The sequence below is a fragment of the Sitophilus oryzae genome, unplaced genomic scaffold, assembly GCF_002938485.1.
Source record: "Sitophilus oryzae breed Bouriz unplaced genomic scaffold, Soryzae_2.0 scaffold_682_pilon_pilon, whole genome shotgun sequence".
Classification (NCBI taxonomy): domain Eukaryota; kingdom Metazoa; phylum Arthropoda; class Insecta; order Coleoptera; family Curculionidae; genus Sitophilus; species Sitophilus oryzae.
Window position 1 is genome coordinate 3,349,847 of NW_022147287.1, and position 21,598 is coordinate 3,371,444.

Below are 21,598 nucleotides of genomic sequence, written 5' to 3' on the forward strand. Positions count from 1 at the left end.
ACAGCCGCATGCGTTAAGTTGAAAAGGTCTTTTTGGATAAAGACTTTTCACGATTTGCATACTGTCTGCATGACGAAAAGTGCTTTTGTGGCATTTCTATAGCAAGAAATGATCGATTCGCTCTAAAATAAATCTTTCTAGGTATAGAGTCAGACTGAAAATTGAAATTTGGCTGAAATTATATACAGGGTGTTTCTTAATGACATGCCTGGAAAAGTTGCGGGTAGTGCAAAAAGCCAAAATAGCTTCGACCAAGCCAAAATAAAATCGACAAAGCATTTTTTACAAAACAAACAAAAGCACAAAAAATATACAATAGTAATCATACAATTCAAAAAAAAATTAGGTAATAAAATTACAAATAGAACATACATGAACAATTGCAGAACACAAAAAAGGGCGTATCAATAAAATAAATTCAAAATAGTTCATGATTAAACATCAACAAAAAAGTCGTTTAGCGCATATAGAGCTCTCTCCAGCAAGTATGATTTCAGAGCTTTGCGAGATGCGGGAAAGAATGAAAGGGACTTGATATTCAAAGGCAGATGATTGTACATTTTTTTTGGCATTGTATAGTATTGAGCCTTTAACTAGTTCTGAGCTCGGGGTTGGCAGATAAAGATCGTGCTCCGCATTCCTAAGTAATAGCAGATATGTACTTGCGGATTAAGCAAACGGATTCTAAAATGAATAAAGAAGGAAGAGTCAGTATTTTGAAATTTTTATAACAGATATATTAAACATATCATTGATTTATTTTAACCAAACATCTACAAGCATAATAATATACAGAGAAGACCAGGCTACTAGTAACATAGCAACTTGCCGGACGAATTTACGCTTACCCGATTGCGTTGGTACTTATTCACTGCCGGCTAGTCGGCTGGTCATGCAGTAGGCAGTTGCAGTTGTGCTTGGACGGGTCGGTCGTGACAGACTAGGAATTTAAAGTGTTTACCTTCACTTAAGGTAACATTTAAAATAAAAATACTTAAATATTTATTATTTGAGTGTGTTTACAAGCCAAAACTAAAAATAAATAAATTCTCTAAACCCAAAATTAAAAAATACCTCAATAAAATAAAAAAAAAACTAAAATATTACTCTAAATAAAAAAAAGTTATAACAAGTGTTCAAAAAGACCACCGTCTTGTGCTAGACCGAAGCCTAGGCGGTCGTAAAATCCCCGTCTGACATTGGCTAACATATTAGAGCTAATAGTTTGGAAAGCCTCTCGTATTTTTATTTGAAGCTCATCCAGATTATTAGCCCTATTATGACCATACACTTTGGATTTTACATAACCCCACAAAAAGAAATCATTGGGAGAAAGATCTGGTGATCTAGCGGGCCACAAAATAGTTCCATATCCACTAATTGAATGGTTGGGAAAAGTATTGTTCAAATATTCTTGAACAATACATTGTGGGCATTGTGGGCAGGGCAACCATCTTGCTGAAACCAGACATTGTTGAATCTTTCTCCCAATAACTCACGAATTCTAGGCACAATCTGCTGTTGTAACAAGTCCAAATACTTTGCAACAGTTAAATTACCCCTACAAAACCACCCCAAATATTTAGCTTTTGAGGATATTGCGTGCGTACCTCAAAATATTTGTGCACATTTTCCCGAGACCAATATCGTACTTGTGTAGGGTTATGACGACTCAATAAATGAAAACTTGATTCGTCGGTGAAAACTATACGCCGAATAAAGTTTTCATCTAAATTGGCCTTTTCCATTACAGATTCACAAAACGCCATACGCCGAAATTGGTTGTTCATGGAAAATTTCTTGAGTTTTGCGCGCTTTATACGATCGGTATCCATTCTTTTTAAGGACTCTTTTAACCGTGCTAGGTGAAGAATCTGTTACCTCAGCAATTTGATTACTTGAAAACGTGGGATTTTGATCCGCGGTAGCACAAATGAACACTTGCTTTAACTCCTGTTCTTCATTAATCAACACATCAGGTTTTTTGTGTTTTTGTGCGGACAAGCACCCATGTGTTTCAAAATTATTAATAACTCTTGATATAGTAGGTAAAGATGGAATTGGCCTGTTTACAAAAGTTTGTGGAAAAATTGTTTGTATATCCCGATAAGACCTATTTTGGAAATACCATTTTACAATTTGAATTTTCTCACGAACTTCGTAAACATCCATTATTTTACTTAAAAAATAAATTTTACACGAGAGCTGCCGCGAGAATCTATGTATTCGTTTTGGCTATTAAAACACGAATTAATACAAATTCTGAAACATTTTTATTTTATCGCATTTTTTCGCTTGCTTTTTATCCGGCGGACGGGTATACGCTAATTCGTCCGGTTCTGCCTATGTTACTATACTACGGTGGTCCGGTCTGTATACGTTGCAGGCGTATGGAATTATTCGACATTTTGCAAAAAAACTAGATATGTATATTTATAATATTATATTAAATCACCTCTTTTTCAGTTCGACGTTCAAGACTCTGGTTTCAAGAATTTCACCGGTTTAAAGAAGCAATATCCAAACGTCAAATTTCAAATTGCTGTCGGCGGATGGGCTGAAGGCGGTGAAAAATACTCAGCAATGGTTGCTGATAAATCCAGAAGAGACTCTTTTATAAGAAGCGTCGTCAGTAAGTTAATAAATTTTAGAAATTCTTACGTTTAAGTCACATTAGTTCTCAATAATAGTTACTTAACTATTTTTATAAAATAACTATATATCGTCTTGTATAAAAATAGTTACTTTATAAAAATAGTTAAATAGTTATTTTTTATACAAGACGATAATGCAATTTTATCGTCGTGTATAAAACAATATTTTTATTTCCATTACGTTTTATAAAATATTCAGAAATTATTATTTCAAGGAATTTATTACGAGTAGAAAAAATATTGTGCTGGGTTGGCGTTGGTTTCTGTGCAATTTGACAAATAAATAAAGCTGTCTCTTTAGTTGTCAGTTTTGAGTCAATATTTTTTAATTCCCTCTCGTGTCGATTGCTGATTGAATTGGAGCCAGAAATGGCTCAAAACGAAATAAGTAAATTACCAACAGATATTCTGGCTGAGGCGACAAACGCCATATCCAAACTACTTCCATTTAAATCCCGAATAACTTATGAAAAGGAATACAACATTTTTCAAAAATGGAAGCAATTAAAAAACGTGCGAGAAGAAATAAAGTTTTTAACCTATCCTCGCTGTTAAAGTATCATTTAATCTACCCTTGCGGTTAAAATACTATTTTATCTACTGATATAAGGCAAGTTTAACAGTTGCTATATGGAAAAAAGCAATAAAATAATGATATTTCACCCAAATAGTAAAATCATCCTATATTATGTCCTATTGCGTTTTAAGCCTAAAAATATTTATACAACCATGTTTTTTAAATGATCTTTCCAGATTTTATGAATGAATATGGATTTGATGGTTTTGATCTGGATTGGGAATATCCAGGAGCAGCAGATCGTGGTGGAAAGTTCTCCGACAAGGACGTTTTCCTTTACTTTGTGCAGGAGCTGCGCAGAGCCTTTGAGAAGGAAGGAAAAGGTTGGGAAATTACAATGGCGGTGCCTGTTGCTAAGTTCAGGCTGGACGAAGGATATCACGTGCCAGAACTTTGCGAGTAAGTAAAATTTGAAATTTAATCAATTATTTTTAAACCAATCAATACGATATTATATTAATCCATCTTTACTGTTTTTACTGTTTTTACATTTCACTGTGAATTAATTTTGCTATGTCGTTATGTCTGTCCAAATACTCCCTGGGAGCTATACTGCTGCAGCCACTACTTATATGTTGTATTGTCTCTATTTGTTTATTGCACACTCGACACAATTCGGATGTTACGTTTTGTTTCAATATATGTTTAGCATAGTTTCGAGTAGGAATTACTTGGTTCTGGATAGCATGAATAAACCCTTCTGTCTCGCGGTCTAGTATTCCCTTCGCCATATATTTTCCGGTGTTTTTATGATCTACCTGGTCTCCTGTCAGAGCTGCATGAAATCTGCCGTGCAATACTTTAGATCGCCATTCGTCAACATGTCTTTTATTTACATTGGTTGAGATATCGTCTTCAGATGGTTCCGATAAGTTTAATGCTGTAAAGTGTTTGTAAACTTGAGATATACACCGATACAAGGAATGTTGGTGCTTTTTAAAGTGCCGCCTGAGTTTATTCATTTGTACTTCGTACGCGTCTTCTAAGTTAAGTAGACCTCTAACCCCTTGATTTCTAGATATATATAGTCTCGATGTCGACGATTTTGGATGATGACTTCGGTAATCAGTAAGTGTGGTACGTATTAGGCGATCGAGTGTTTGCATATCTGTTTTTGACCACTTGAGAACTCCAAAGGATGCAGTTATAACGGGTAAAACCCAGCAGTTAATCGCTGTTATGGTATTCCTTCCATTATGTTGTGTACTTAATATTGCTTTGAGTCTTTGTTTAAGTCTAGCTTTAAGGTCATCTTTCATTTCTGCTGTTTAAATATTTAGGGCTTGCTTGAATCCTAGATATTTATAACTTTCTTCTTCTTTCAGATGCTCAATCGTTGTTCCATCGGATAGTAATGTTCCCCCTTTGTTGTCTACCTTGCCCTTTTTTACATTAAGAACTGCACATTTTTCTAGACCGAATTCCATTTTTATAGTCTTACTAAAATTTTTAACTATTTCAAGTTCGCTTTTAAGTTGTTCACTATTAATGTCGCATAACTTGAGGTCATCCATATAGAACCAATGCGATAGCTTTTCACCTTGTGTTCCAGCGATTCGGTATCCATATGGGCTGCAGTTTACTTAAGGGATCCAAGGCTAAGCAGAACCACAATGGACTCAAACTATCGCCTTGAAATATTCCTCGCTTGATTTCTACTTCATTTGTGATGTATCCGTTATTAGAATTTCCTATTTGGAGTTTTGTTTTCCATGAGGTCATTACATGCCTGAGTAATCTAATAGTATATGGGTCAATCTTGTGTAAATGTAAAATTGCTTCAAGCCATGAATGAGGAACCGAATCAAATGCTTTGCGATAATCCACCCAAGCTACTGAGATATTTCTTTGTTTTGTTCTTGCTAGATTGGTAATTATAGAGTCGATGACTAGCAGTTCTTTTGTTCCCTGTGATTTTTTCTTGCACCCATTTTGTTCGACAGCTAGTAAGTTATTCTTGGTGATATGATTACTAATCTTGTTTGTTATGATTGACGTAAAAAGCTTGTACAGGGTTGGAAGGCATTTAACTGGTCGGTAGTTCTGCGGTGCATTGGGTTCACCATTTTTATAGATCATGGTAGTTATACCCTCTGATAAAAACTTTGGCATAATCTCTGGGTTTTCAATAATTTCCTGGAATTGTTCAGCAAGTAATTTGTGTATAGCGCCGAAGTTTTTCCACCAGTAGTTTTGAATCTTTTCGTGTCCTGGCGCTTTCCAATTAGATGTTCTATTAGCAGCCTCCTTTACATCCTCTTTGCTGATCTTAATTTTTTGCATTTCTGTAAGATGATCTAGTTTGGTTTGCTCTTGCTTTATCCACTGGGCTTGTTGTTCATGTTGTGTGGATACTGACCAGATGTTTCTCCAATATTGAAGTAGCTCGTTCTTTTCAGGGAGTTTTTTAGGTATTTCTTCGTTAGACTTGTCTAGTAGTCTATAGAACAATCCTTGATTTTGGCTAAATGTTTTATTTTCTTTAAATTTCATATTACGCCCGTTGTATTTTCGTATTCTAGCTCCCCATACTGCTATTTTTTGTTTGTGTCTGTCCGAGTAACTAGCAAGTTTTGTGCGGTAAGTGGGATCCTTTGTACTAATATTTGCTCTTTTAGCTATACTTCTTATATTACTTTTCAATTTATTACTATATGGTCCGGCAGTCTTTAGAAAACTCGATAATTGACCTATGATTTTTTAGAGTTATTTATTTTCCTTACAAGCCTTTCTTTCCAAGGGGGAATGGATTTTTGATTTTTAACTGATATTTTTGTTTCCTTTTTAACGGGTAATGTTAAATGTACTACAGTCATAGCTGCACAGTATATTAGATGATGGCTGTCAGATATAGTGCGGCAGTTCTCAAACTCATCTATCAGTACCGAATTTATTTTATCGACAACAGATTTAGTTTCGGATGAGTATTGTATTCTTGGAATAGCTGGCTTAGCCTAGGGTGCTAGACCTTTATATTGGAGAAGTTTCTCATGGAGTAGTGACTTGACTTCCTCTTTTAAGGCATTATTGTCGTTTTCAGGATCATTTATATTAATATTATTGATGGGTTCGGCTTCTTCTACTACATTATCGTCCATTTCCAAGTCATTAAGATTATTTTCCTCTTCTTCTAACGTAGATAAGCTATTGGCGACTTCCTTTTTTAGGTTCTCCAGCTCTGCTGCTGATACAGCTTTCCTCTTTAAGATAGATCTCACTTGGTCTGATAATCTTTGTGTATTAATCTCCATGTTCAAATATTTTTCATTCCATAATTTAGATAGTGTGTCTCTATACATAGTTTTTACTGTCTCGTTTCTTGTTATTATTATTATTATTATGGTATAATATAGAGTAAGAAACGCTCTTTTAAACGAGCCCTCGTTTGTTGGGTTCTGATCATCCAGTCCGGAGTTATTAACATTTAAATTAAGATAGATCTAACCTTCCCCCACCACTTTATTTTAGCAGATAGGGGAAAATGGTTCTAACAAAAAAAAATCGAAAATTTACTGAAGATTATGAAGCTATTATTTATAGTACCCATTATCTAGGCAAAATTCTGTAAAAAATCTCTTTTCTTATTTTCCATAGCAGTTGCGCCACCTAGCGGCCGTTTTACAAACTTGAAAATAATTTCCAGCAATTTCTCATAGCCCCTTTAGTTACAAATATTTGTTTCCGTAAGCCCTACGGCTAATACTTTCCGAGATACAGCCGAGAGCTATTTTTAGTGGGACACCCGGTACTCAGGAGACTGAGTTCTTTCAAAAAAATGCAGGTCCGTATTTAAAAAAAATTAAGTTGGCCTCTGTATCTCGCAAATTATCAGCTAATTTGAAAATCTAAAAATACTATCAGATAGACCTAATAAAGTGGCTATGAGAATATGTAATTAGTTTTTTGATTTTCTAAAAAGTAACGACAGGAAAAAAAAATTTTAAAAAACCAACTCAATCCTTGAAATTTTTAAAACTTTTTTGATGGTATCTTGGTGAACATTCCAAAGCACAACTTTGCCCCAATTTACTACGGGTTTTTTTAATTAAATGTGAGAAAAAATCTACTAAAATTAATACAAAAAAAAATATTTGGCATTTGAAATTGTTTTTCAATGCTCTTTCACTGTAGTGTTTCAAAAAAGTCTGATCGAGAATTTTAAATTTTTCTTATCTCCAATTTTACATTTTTTAAGCTCCCTGTATATTAAAATTTATATTTCGCAACTTCAGTCATATTTAAATAACCAACAAAAAAAGTTACGAAGGGTAATTTTTTATTCGAAAAATCGAAAATAAACAAGTTTACAAGTATAGTTAAGACAATCCGTGGACACACTGTATATCTATTCGTATAATAGAACTGTACCTTAATCTTAATCTAACAGTCCTTGTGCTCCGTATTAATTCCTCTAATGATCTCTTTGTTTCGAGCAATAATTAAATAGGAAACGGCTTAGCTGTACGATTCCCGATTCCAATTCTCTCTCTCTCTCTTCCAGGATCCTGGATGCCATTCACGTGATGACGTACGATTTGAGAGGTAATTGGGCCGGATTCGCAGATACGCACAGCGCGCTGTACAAAAGGCCTCACGATCAATGGGCTTACGAGAAGCTCAATGTGGTAAGTTATGGCTAATTATTTCATTATCGCAATTATTAATATGCTTATCGGGGATTTATTAACTGGTAGAGAAAAGTAACCATATATTTTACACTCACCGGCACGAAAAACGATCACCTTAAATTTTTCTTGTATAGTAATCGCAAAATATTTTCCAATGCACGTCATCAATCATCTATACTAATATATAAAATCCTTAAGTGACTGACATACTGATTAATCACGATCCTGCTCAAACCACTCAACGTAAGAAGCTCAATTTTGGCATACAGGTTGATTCTTGGGTGTAGAGGTTCGATAAGAAGGGATTTTTCGAAATTCCAGTTCCAAGAGGGTGAAACCACCCCTCAAATATTACAATATTTTTTATTTAAAAAACGGTCAAGTTTCCGAAAAAAACGCTTAAACACGTATATTTTATTTTGTTTTTTTACATATTTTAAATTATTTTTAAAATGTATACAGAGTGTTTCGAAAAATCTGGTCATTGATTAATCACGATCCTGCTTAAAGCGCTTGACGTAAAAAGCTGATTTTTGGAAAACAGATTGACTTTAGGGTGTAGAGGTTCGATAAGAGGGGATTTTTTGAAACTTGAATTCTAAGGGGATGAAATTATCCCTCAAATATTAAAATAATTTTTATTTAAAAACCGGTGAGTTTTTCGGAAAAACTCTTAAATATGTATATTTTATTTTGTTGTTTTACATATTTTAAGATTATTTATAAATTTATACAGGGTGTTTCATAAAATATGACCATTGAGTAATCACGATTCTGCTTAAACTGCTTGACGTTTAAAACTGATTTTTGGCAAACGGATTGACTGTGGGGTGTAGAGGTTCGACAAGGAGGGGTTTCTCGAATTTCAAATTCCAAGCGAGTGAAAACGACCCTCAAATATTACAATATTTGTTATTTAAAAAACGCTTAGCCTTACGGGAAAACGCTTGGACAAGCATAATTTATTTGGTTTTTTACATGTTTTGAAGTTTTTTAAAAAATCATACAGGGTGTTCCAAAAAGTTGGGTAATTTCTTAACCACGATTCTGCTTAAACTGCTTGACGTAAAAAGCCTATTTTCAAATTCCAACGAGATGAAACTACCCCTCAAATATTACCAAGTTATATAATAATATCGCCATATTGTTTTTTTCTCATGCTGACATAAATGTTAGAAGATTTTATCCAGTTTGTATGTTAATGGAAATTCTTGTTTTGCTTTATCATCACCATTACAAATGATTAATTCGACACGAATGAAGTCACTGGTACACGCTAAGGCATGGTTTTAACGTAAAAAATACGAAAAAATATGTCTTCTTCAAATATGTCTTCTTCAAAAAAAAATGTCTTCTTCAAAAAAGAATATTTCCAAAAAAAATAAACCTATTGAGATTAATCAAAAACAAACTATCGAGAAAAAATACACCTAGATGATAAAATAATTCTAAAATTCTTTGCTTCGTTAATGTACTCCAGAGGGTGTTTCGAACTTTCTTCATAATATCAACATTTATTTAGTTTTCCCTCGTATAATTGACATATGGCAACTTTCATTTGTAATTTTGTAATATTAGAAAGATATACTAACCCCCCCCCCCCAAGTCAGTTCACTAGAACACAATATATAAAACTTTAAAATACATACATGAAAATTTTAAGGTGCACGTTTTTCCTATAAATAATATAAAATAAATCAGTTTGTTTATTAAAATTTTAATATCAATTATTAAATACGTATCTTCCGTTAAAAGCAAATATGTACCTGTTTACGGTGTGCCATGTTTTTAAAATTTCACACCAATGCATGTAGGCTTTTCATATTTATTTTTATTTATAGAAAGCAATATTACATATCGACAAATACTTAGTATTGGCGTTGGATTGAAAACAAATATTTTTTCGTTTAAATTTGCGAATTGAAATATATTTTTCATTAAATAGTTTGCTATTAACTTTTATTAACCGCATGAAAGTTTATCAGAAACAATATTCATTTTAAAATTTATAAAATATAGAAAATAATATTTTTAGGTTTGTCAATCCCTCGATAATACTTTTTTTTAACTTTAGCTTCATTCCATAAAGAAAATTCTAGCAAAAAACGCAAATTTTTGAAATCCTTATTCAGTAACAACATTTTCATTGAATAGTGACATATGTTTTAATAATTATAGATACTTTTGAATAAAAAGATTAGGAAAGGAGCATATAAAAAATCTTAGATCAAACGGGAGGGGCTCTTAAAATGTGCCGTTCTAATTTTATTCAAAACGTGTAAAAATATGATGTAGGATAGATTCATTAATTTGTTGTTTTATCTTACATTATCAATATATGTTGGTAATTATTAAAATTGTTTTAAAAATATATAATTTTAATAAAAATAGATAAGTTATAATAATTTATTTATTAACACAAACATCCGATACGCTACTGAAGCAGGTAAGTTAAATTGACGTATCTAAATTCTTTGACATCTAATCTTTAACAAGTGGAAAATAAAAACAAAAATGCAAGAAAAAATATATAATTAGTTAATTTTAAGTGAATTTCATAAATGATCGGGTTACTACACGTATGTATATTATACCGGGTGTTGCATCGTCGGACGGGACATAGGGAATCCCATGTAAATTTTAATTGGGTCAATTATTGGCTTCCCTAATTATTTTAGAGAATAATTCTATTTAGGTTTATTGAAGAGCACTAATACCCACATTCAAAAGAATAACTTTAGATATTTTTTATTAGCTCGTTTACGAGTTATCGCCGATTTCTTTTTAAATATTTCTCCTTTCTTATGGCCCTGTATTTACTTATTAGCACCAGTCAAGGTAAAAGATAACTCTCAAATGAAGTTGTCATTTCAGAAATTTACCTATTTAGTGTTTTATTATTATTGAAAACTCATTCCGACATCGGAAATCTTAAAGATGTATTTATAAATACAAATTAATATGAACTAAAGTAAAATAAAATAATTAATTACAACGTTAATTATAGTATTATTACAATATTCAATAACTTGTTAATTTAGGTACAATTAAATTGTTAGAACTTTAGGATTTAAGAAGATGTTCAAATATTCCTCCATCGACTGCTAGACAATAACCCAGGCGATCATAAAATTCTCTTCTTACATTCGCTAGTTGGTAAACTGAAATTCTATTGTATTCGGCAGAAATAGCATTTTTTAACTCGTCTAGATTTGGGTATTGTTTATCCTTTATATCCTGTTTTTTAAATGGCCCCAGAGAAAGAAATCATTTGGCGAAATATCAGGAGACCTTGCTGGTCAATTTACTGTATGATTTACGAACAGCCAGGGTACTATGTGCCGGGCAGCCATCCATTTGGTACCAAGCTTCCTGATTTTCCCTAGCGGCATCATGTAAAGCAGGTAAAATATGATTTTCGAGTAGTTCCAAATAATATTCTGCATTTAAATTTCGCGTAAGAAATAATGGCCTGATAATATTGTGTCCGAATATCCCTGCCCAAACATTTACTTTCTGTGGGTATTGCGTCCTTGTTTCGACAAACCGTTGGTTTTCTTTGTTCCAATATCGATAATTTTGAACATTGAATTCATTATTTAAGGTAAACGTGCATTCATCAGTGAAACATATGTTTTTTAAAAATTCCCTATCCGTGTTTTCTCTTTCCATCATATCAAAACAAAAGGCCTGCCGCCGTATTTCGTCCCCATCTCGTAGCTCTTGGTGCTTTTCATATTTGAAGGAATAGTATTTATGTCGTTTCAAAATTCGAAACGCTGTAGTCTGATCTATTCCTATTTCATCCTCAAGTTTCCTTGTGCTGATCTTTCCATCGTTCTCTTCCACGCACAATAAAACTTCCAAGTCGGTATCATTTCTTGCATCTTCTCTCTGTTCCTGCCTTGCTTCACATCTGCAGTTATTTATTAGGGTACCTTTGGTTTCAAATCTCTGGCTATTCCTTGCGATTGTAGATTTTCCAGGTATCGGTCTATTCGGTTACGAGCAGCAAACATGGCCGACACCTTTTTGATAACTATTTTCTTGATAATACCATTTAATCATCAATACTTTTTCTTCGGTAGTGAAATTCATGGCTAATATTTTCGATGTAGGTATGAGTTTTTAATAATAATAATAAAGCACTAAATAGATAAATTTTTGAAATAACAACTTCATTTGACAGTTATCTTTTACCTTGACAGGTGCTCATAAGTAAATACAGGGACATAAGAAAGGAGAAATATTTAAAAAGAAATCGGCGATAACTCGTAAACGGGCTAATCAAAGTGGCTAATCAAGTGGCGACACTAGCCATCTTGATTGCCATTTTATTGAAAAATCGCTTTTTATTCAAAATCTGGGCCAGATAGGTATAGGAAACCCTAATAAAGTTTGAAAGAGCATTTAAATCTGCTTCGACTTATTTAAAAAAATACATAGTGTTGTATTTGAAGTAACGCAGTTTTTATGTAAAATAAATATTTAAAATAGACCAGCAATTTTTGATAAGTATGCTAAATACCTTAATCTTAGTAAAATTCAAAGAATTATACTAAATATGGTCTCATTTTTACATCACTTTACCCTACTTCTTTTAGTTACCAGCCATGTTATATGTTTAATTTCCTTTTGTTAGAATGATGGTTTACTTTTATGGGTTAATTATGGTTGTTCGCCCAAAAAGCTAGTTGTTGGAGTGCCTTTCTATGGAAGAAGCTTTACCCTTAGCCAAGGAAACAACAACTACAATTTGGGAACTTATATCAACAAAGAAGCTGGTGGTGGTGAGCCAGGACCTTACACAAATGCCACTGGAATGTTGGCATATTATGAGGTAAAATTAAAAGAATATTTCGGTTTATTATTAATCAATATTTTAGTATACAGGGTGTCCCAGCCCGAGCGTGCATTAGAAGTTTCTAGAGAACCACAACATCTAGCTAGATTTTTTGCACATCATAGTTTCACAACGAGATTTTTGTTGCACATCATAGTTTCACGAACAAGTTGACAGCAACTGTCTTATTTTAAATAGGTGCCCCCCATTTTTTATTACATACTTAAATTCTCTGTAAAATTTTATGAATTTTGATATTAATTTTTTTTTTGATTAGTAATTCTGCTTAAACTGCTTGACGTTTAAAGCTGATTTTTGGCAAACGGATTGACTGTGGGGTGTAGAGGTTCGATAAGGAGGGGGTTTCTCGAATCTCAAATTCCAAGAGGGTGAAAATGCCTCTCAAATATTACAATATTTGTTATTTAAAAAACGGTTAGTCTTTCGGGAAAATGCTTGGATAAGCATAATTTATTTTTATTTTTACATATTTTGAAATTTTTTAAAAAATCCTACAGGGTGTTCCAAAAAGTTGGGTAATTTCTTAACCACGATTCTGCTTAAACGTCAAGCAGTTTAAAGCTTATTTTTGGCAAACGGATTTTTCGAAAGTCAAATTCCAACGAGATGAAACTACCCATCAAATATTACCAAGTTAGATAATAATATCGCCATATTGTTTTTTCTCATGCTGACATAAATGTGAGAAAATTTTATCCAGTTTGTATGTTAATGAAAATTCTTTTTTTTTTGGACGCGAACGAAGTCGCTGGTACACGCTAGTGTTAGATATAGAGTGTTTAATGTAAAAATTCATAAAATTTTACAGAGAATTTAACGGTGTAATAAAAAATGGGGGCACCCATTTAAAATAAGAAAGTTTTTGTCAACTTCCGGTATTTCCGAAAGTGCCGTCATATTGAAAATATTTTTAATCGACAGATCTGATTGTGAAACAATGATGTGCAAAAAATCTCCGATTTAGATATTGTAGTTCTCTAATGCACGGTCACCTTGGGACACCATGCATACTTATTATTGTATTTCTTATGAATTTAAACTATTTTTTTTTTGTAATTGAATATCTGTAATATTTTAAAGTAATTTGGTTGCATAAGCATGTATAACTGTTTAGATTTGTGCTGAAGTTGATAACAAAGAAGGAGGTTGGACAAAAAAATGGGACGAACATGGATTGGTGCCATACGCCTACAAAGGTAAAAAACATTATTTTTATATTAAAAAAGCAATTTTTTTATTTGGTATAATTTCCTATTTGGACATCGCCCTGTAAAACACTTATAAGTTCTTAGTTTTGTATTTCATCAATGTTTCGCTCAATATATATTATCATCTTTATCAGTACTCAATTATTTATATGGACGGCTGGGGAATGATAATCGATGATAATTTTGACGAGGTCAAGCCCTAGACGTCATTTAATAAAAGGCCCGTGTTCTTCTTTATTATTTAAACTGGCCTTAAGGTTGTAATTTAATTTTATGTTGAGTAAAAATGTAAAAAATAAAAATGTTTTTTGAAAATGGATTTATATTCTGGAAACCTTCTATTCTTTTTCACTTTTTATAAATACTTTTCACTTTTTTAATAAGAATATTATTAGTGATAATTTTTATTATTTATTTATTCATATTATATTTAACAATATAAAAAATATCACATGGTTATATAGATACTAAATTTAATTTTTAACATTATTTGTAGGAACCCAATGGGTTGGTTACGAAGACCCAGAAAGCATTCAGATCAAAATGGACTTCATTAAATCTAAAGGATATGGTGGTGCTATGGTATGGGCAATCGACTTGGACGACTTCAGAGGAATATGTGGACCTAAAAACGTTCTTCTACACATTCTACACGCCAACATGAAGGGATATTCCGTTCCAGAGCCCACCATTTCGACAACACCAAGGGTATGAAAGATCATATATAATTTTAAAAAATAATTATTAATATATTATTATTTGATATCAATTAAAAATTGAAAAAAAATTCCCTGCAAAATCGAGTTTTCTTCACTTATTTCGATTTGAAAGATTTTTATTAGTTAAATTTTTTAGTATCCCAGATTGTCAAAAAAGTGCATACAGGGTGAGAAAGAAAAATAAAAACAGATTTTTTCATTTTCGGGAATTTTTTTAAAATACAACATAACCTAATAGTGTAAGAGCTAGCAACGTTTTCGAGAAAATATTTTAAGACGTCTGGCTCTTTGATATATCTTTTACTATGCTCTCTGGAACATCATGTCATCATGTCTGGCTACCGATACCCGTTGCGTTCACTACTACGCATCGGAAGAGGATCCTATATTTTTTATTAATTTAGTCCTATAAATTCTAGTATTGAATATAAATCGAACATGTCTCCATAGCGCAGTGCGTAGAGTTTCCGACCACGAACCGATGATACAGAGTTCGAATTCGGGTCAGGTCAAAGACTTTTTTATTTTATTTTCATTTATATTCTCATAGTAAAGTATTAAATAATTCTGGTAATTAAAAAAAAACAAATATTGGTGCAGCCCGACAGTCCTGCACCATCTCTCAGTGATGCGGAGTCCTCTTTGGATAATATCACACAGGGTGCCTTCATGTTTCCCCCGTGCAATCATGACTATGTCATCTGCATACCCTATGCAGTGTATTCCCGCTAGAGTTAATTCTTCCAGTAGTTAATCCACTACCAAGCTCCACAGTAGGGGGGAGGTCACTTCATCTTGTGGAGTTCCTTGCGTTGTTTTAACAACTACAGTTTTGGTACCTATCTCAGCTTCTGCTGTTCGTGTTGAGCATTTCCCAAAACCATCGAATTATCATATTGTTCACCCCTCTTGTTTCAAGAGATCGCTTGACCACCTTGTGAGGTATATTGTCAAACGCCTCTGCAATGTCCACGAAGGCACAAAGTGCTGTTTCTTTGCTATCCAGGCTTGCCTGTATTAGCTCAGTTAACTGGTACTGAGCAGTTTCTGTGGATCTGCCCGCTCTATATGCATGCTAACTATCGTGCAGTGGTTTAACCTTTAGATGATTTACTCTAATATGGTTGTCCACTACTTTGTCCATCGTTTTTAATATGAACGATGTGAGACTAATAGGCCTAAATGATTTGGGGTTAGCCCAGTCAGTTTTGCCTATTTTGGGTATGAAGATTACTTTCGCTCTTCTCCAGATGGTTGGTATATATCCCATCGCTAAGCTTCTTCTTGTAATGTTTAATAGATGGTGTGTAGCTATTTCCTGACTCCCAGGAAAAATCCCATCTATTCCTGCTGTTTTATAAGGCTGACAGGTGTCAATAGCCCATTTCAGTTTTTGTTCTATAATTACTAGCTTCACCATCTCCCAGTCTTCCCTGTGAGGATTGTGGGGTTCGGTCGGAGCTACTTGCGTATCAATAGATATGCTACCTGGAAAGCGTGTATGAAGTAGGAGGTTGGCTCTCTCTTCATCTCCTTCCGTTAGCTTCCGTCAGGTTTCTTAAGTGCCATGTTGGGGATGGGCCCACTCTTGGCCATAGCTTTGTGTAGTCTAGCTGCATAAGTAGTTGAAGTGATGTTTTCGCAAAAGGATCTGAAGTCAGACCGTTTTGCCCTTCTAATCTCCTTATTATACTCAGTTTAATTTCTCGGTGTAGAGCTGCCATTCGCCGCTGTGTTTGGCTCTGTTGAAGAGTCGTCGGACCTCCGACCTAAGATTGGCCAGCTTCTTGTTCCACCAGGGCTTGTTGTTACTTTTTTGTATGCCCTTACTTGTGGGGCAACTAGATCCATATGCATCCAATATTGCACCACTGACTTCCCTTGCGTACCATTCTAGATACAGGTGGTTCCTAGCCCTACCTGCATCTATTTGGTCCAGGTTCTCTACGAGATTGGTATGGTATAGTTCCCAATCGGTTCTTCTTGGATTCCTTCGAGTTTCCCTTTGGAGTATGATTCCTCCTAATTTGAACTCGATGATTCTGTGATCTGATAGGGAAGGTTCCGTTGAGACCCTCCAATCTTTCACGTAACTAGTTACACTATCACTCCCTATTGTTAAGTCTAATACTTCCGCCCGCGTTTTGTCACAAACGTGGGAGTGTTCCCTATATTGAGAACTTCAAGATTGAACGCTAAGAGGAATTCTAGTAAACACTCACCTCTAGTGTTTGTATTAGTGCTTCCCCATACCTCATTGTGCGTATTGGAGTCACATCCCAATAGCAGAGGTAGTCGCCGTTGGCTGCAGAATCGCACGAGCTTCACTACTTCTGGAGGCGGTGTCTGCCATCACCCGGAAAGTATGCAGAGGCAATCACGATATTTTTGCTACAATCCTCGATATTTAGTTGAACCATGATTGGAACAAGATCTCGGGTTGTAAATTCTGAAACACATGTGTAGTTAATGTTGTTTCTTATAAGAATACCAGCTCGGGGAAATTCCTGCTTGTTATCATATATTACACTGGAATTTTTTCCAGACAACCCCTTAATTTGTCCCTGATACACCCAGGGTTCCTGGGCTAGTACCATTGCATGTTGGTTTTTCTCAAAGAGTCTTGTGATTGTGGCAGAAGACCCTTTTGCATGGTGCAAGTTTATCTGGGATATCCCATGCATCATGTTTCTATCGAACCAAACTAAGCGGTAGCTTGTGTCGCTTGTTGGGTCTAGAGGTAGACTCCCGACCCTTACTAAAGGATGTGATAGCTTGTGTACCACTTGTGGAGGCTAGCCTCGCACAGGTGTCGGCCGCCTCTCCTGTAGTTCCCTTTGGGGTTGGTCCCTTGGAACTTTCATTCATAATGTTCCCAGTGTTATTAGAAGGTTTCCCCACAGCTTCACCGGTGGTGTTATTATGACTGTCCGATCTCATAGTGTTCCCACGAGTCGCTAGGGATAGTCGGTCCACTTCTACAGAGCTCCGCATGTAGAAGTAAGGGGTAAATACAATGGGGTGCCCCCTGATGCCCCAAGGTTGAGACTAGTAAAGGCTAGTCATCTATCTAGCCACGCATCCCTTTGACCTGGTCCCGCCATCGTAGGATATAGGTTTTTGGTGAGGTTGTCTCCTCTTGGTCCGGGCGGTTAAGCCAAGACCCCCCCCCACACCCTCTACCCGCGAGACTTGACCACAGTCAGTAGAGGGTGCCTAGTATGACGGACAGGGGTAGCCCCGTCCGGCATCGTTATATGTCTTCGCGCAATTCCCTGGCCACGACACTACAGCTAGGGACAAGACGATGAGTGAGATGCTTCTTAGACCTTACCAGGAGCTTCCCCACCAACGACAAGGTCTTGCATCTCCTGGGGAAGTACTCGTGTACCTTACAATATTTTTAGTGTCAAGATATCACCCTTTCCATTGGCCGCCCCCACTTTAAGCCCCGGGATCGCGCTGCCAGACATGACTATTTCACAATGGCTACACAAAAGGATACTTCACACAAAAAATTAGTCATGTAACGATGATAAAGTTTTTTATGTAGCCAGCTCTCGGTCTATTATACCCCGCTGGCAAGCGAACCTTTAGGTCGGCGTTTACATGTATAGGAGTGAGTCGTTATGGCAATCTAGTAAGTCGGAGTGAGCAAAAATACGAAGTATTTGTTACATAACTACTTAATCTGACGCTAGATTCCATGCGCTTGGGAAAATGCTCGCCTTCTGTCTCTATTCAGTACATCTTATTTTACTAAGCGTGTTGACCGTACTCCGTCTTCGTACACATGAAAACCGGCACCCAAGTCCAGAAATGCCGACCCTTAGTATGAATTCAGTAAGAAATAACAAAATATAATCTGATTTGACTATGTTAACATTACATAGCACAGAAATTTTAATTTAAAACAATAGGAAACTATATTATTTAGATTTCACTAGCCAGGTAAAGACAAAAAGAATAAAATATGGAGTTACAAAGTTTGGTTCTGTGAACTTCACCAGTAATAATTTTAAGCAGCTTAAAGTTTGGGCAAACTCAATGAATACACATCTCTACATTAATGTAATTTCTGGTCTAAATTTTAAGCAAATTATTATAAGAAGTTTTCTACAAAAATCGTATTTATTCGCGGAGATAATATTTTAAAATATTTTTACTTTTCTATTAAAAAAACAGAATTCTTATTCATAAATTAATGAGCGAATTAATGATACGCCACTGTTTCATGACAAAATTGAAGAAACTAAACTAAAACTAGTTTTAGTTTACCCTAATCGACATTTGATTTCGAAAAATCGACTATACATACATATATATATATAGGGATCATATTTTACGCAAAATTGTAAAATTTCCAGGGATTTTATGCCTAAACGGTTGACTTTAGCAAAAAAAAATTATAAAACTTTTTTTATAGAAAACTTTATTCTCTTTGATTTTGCTCTCTTCAAATTTTTGCAGAAAACGCATAGTTTTCGAGATATTTACAAAATACCGATTTTGGGCGCCATCTTGGCAAGATGGCGGCGGCGGCAAGTCTGGAAATGTGCATTTTATGGATTTTAGTTATGGAAGTTTCAAAACTTCCGGACTTTTTTCCAAGCAAAAATCGCCAATGACTGAACTATTTCTATATTTTTCTTTTTGAATTATTATATTAACTTATTTATTTTCATAATATTTTTTTTCGATTTTTTATGTATATTTAATTTATTTTTGTTTCTTCTCTATATATTCATTTTTGGCCAGAGAATAATTATGGAGATAAATAAATTCCAGAGCACGTTTGACTTGTTCATTAGACGGAGATAATAATTAAATCGTTTTGTTTGACTTTGCGAAGTCTAATTTTAGACTGTTTTTCATTGGTGGGTGTATAAATATATTATTAACTTTTATTAAAACAACAAACACAATAAATGTTATAAAATAAAGTTGGGTTAGCTGAAAAGATTAAAACTTTTTAATTGACTACAGACTCATATGAGATATAGGTATATTATTTATTTGATGGATAAAAATTTTAAATTTTAGTTTTTTAATGTTTATCTTATAACAATAGCTGGTAAATAAGGAATTTTATATCGCTAAAACATAAATAAATTATAAAAAACTGGAAAATAACACTTTTTTGAAATATTTTGGAAATATATTCGCGTAAAAATCTTTCTCTCTAGTAGCATGTATACACGAAAGGCTAGTAGTTAATAGTCATCTCATATAAAGTTTTTTTGGAAGAGTTGGTCAGTTGGTCACCCTGGAGGGGAGCAAAAATCTGAAGTAGATAACCTGACGTAGTACAGTATGTCCCCGGACTGTCTTTACAAAAGGAACAAATTTATTTTAAATGCTGTAGTTTAAATTTCGAGAAAAAATAATTTTTAAAAATAGATTTGTTTGTCTGGAAACTTATATCGTTATTGTAAACGTATAACTCTTATCTTTTCTAATTTTTCTACAATTAGTCTTAATTTTGAAAAACTGGGATACATCAATAGGAATTAGTTGTTTTAGTGGCTTTTCTATATTTTTCTTTTTAAATTATATTAACTTATTTATTTTCATAATATTTTTTTCGACTTTTCATGTATATTTAACTTATTTTTGTTTCTTCTCTATTATATCATTTTTGGCCAGAGAATAATTATGGAGAAAAATTAATTCTAGAGCACGTTTGACTTGTTCATTAGACGAAAAAAAATAGAAAGGCGTTTTGATTTGCAGGAAAAATTCAACAATATTTTATGTTTTTCTTAATTTTCTTAAAGTTTGTTTAAGTAGGAACAGTAATCACTGTGTAAAGATAATTTTAATATGTAAATAACTAAACTTTGATTTTTTACAGCCGGAATGGGCTAAACCACCAAGTACCGCCTCCTCAGATGGTTCCAAACCAGTCCAAACCACACCAAAACCAGGCCAGTGGGTTCCAGATGCCTCTACCAGTACCAGTACTACAACTAGACGCTCTACCACTGCATCCAGTACTACCAGCAGTAGTACCACTACTAGTACGAAAGCTCCTGAAGTGAGTTCATCTGCACCTGGAGCCTCCAATGAAATCGACTATCCAACTGATTGTAAGGGAGACTTCATGCCTCATCAAGATTGTACCAAGGTGCGTTTTATCTTTAGTTTATAAAACCTAGTACCACCTAGATTGTATATCAGTCATACCAAACGTCATTCGTATCACCTAACAGTGTAATAAGATTTTTTTCTTCTTCTTCTTTTACTTATTTGAGATCTTTCGATCTGTTAATTTTAAGATTGTCTCTGTAGTAGTTCTTGGGAGATGGACTGCCAACTGTCATTTCAGCTTTTTGGAGGTCTTCCCGGCTGTCTCTTACCCATGGGTTTCCCTTCAAGTTGTTTTCTTCTATGCGTTTTACGTGTGCAAACCATTGTCTTTTTCTTTGCCTACCCCATGTCACTACGTCCTGTATTCCACATTTTTGTCTTATATTTGTGTTTCTAATTCTCTCTCTTCTAGTCTTCCCCATTATGGTTCTTAGGTTCTTCATTTCAGCGACTCCTAACATGCTTTTGGTCTTGTTTGTTCCCTCTCGGATTTCTATGCCATATGCCATATGTCATTATTGGTCCGATGCAGGTCTTACAAATTTTAATTTTGCTGTCTGTTTGCATAAAGGAGTTTGTCCACACTCTTTGTCTCAGACATCTTGACATGGCCGTTGCTCTGTTTATCTGGCTTCTCAGATCTTTCTCTGGATCATGTTAGTGCGACATATCTATTCCTAGGTATCTGAACTGTGATACTTGCTCAATAATTTTGTTTTCTAGTACTAGTTTGCATCTTACCGGCTCTTTAGAGAAAGTTAAGCATTTAGTTTTTTTTTTCTGTGGAGATAATCATATTTAATTCTCGGCTTACTCGATAGAATTTATAAAGCTGTCTCTGCATATCGTCCTCTGTCT

The 21,598-nt window shown here is 34.3% G+C and overlaps 1 protein-coding gene across 1 annotated transcript in view; it reads left to right on the top strand.

Moving 5' to 3' along the window:
- The window catches only part of LOC115887919 (endochitinase), a 56,251-nt gene that overhangs the window by 33,653 nt on the left and 1,000 nt on the right, over positions 1-21,598 (top strand). Inside the window, exons 4-10 of the mRNA XM_030907451.1 lie at positions 2,467-2,632; positions 3,408-3,630; positions 7,733-7,856; positions 12,502-12,699; positions 13,838-13,919; positions 14,428-14,639; positions 20,505-20,777. Coding sequence (XP_030763311.1) covers positions 2,467-2,632; positions 3,408-3,630; positions 7,733-7,856; positions 12,502-12,699; positions 13,838-13,919; positions 14,428-14,639; positions 20,505-20,777 — 1,278 coding nt within the window. The remainder of the gene's footprint in view (positions 1-2,466; positions 2,633-3,407; positions 3,631-7,732; positions 7,857-12,501; positions 12,700-13,837; positions 13,920-14,427; positions 14,640-20,504; positions 20,778-21,598) is intronic.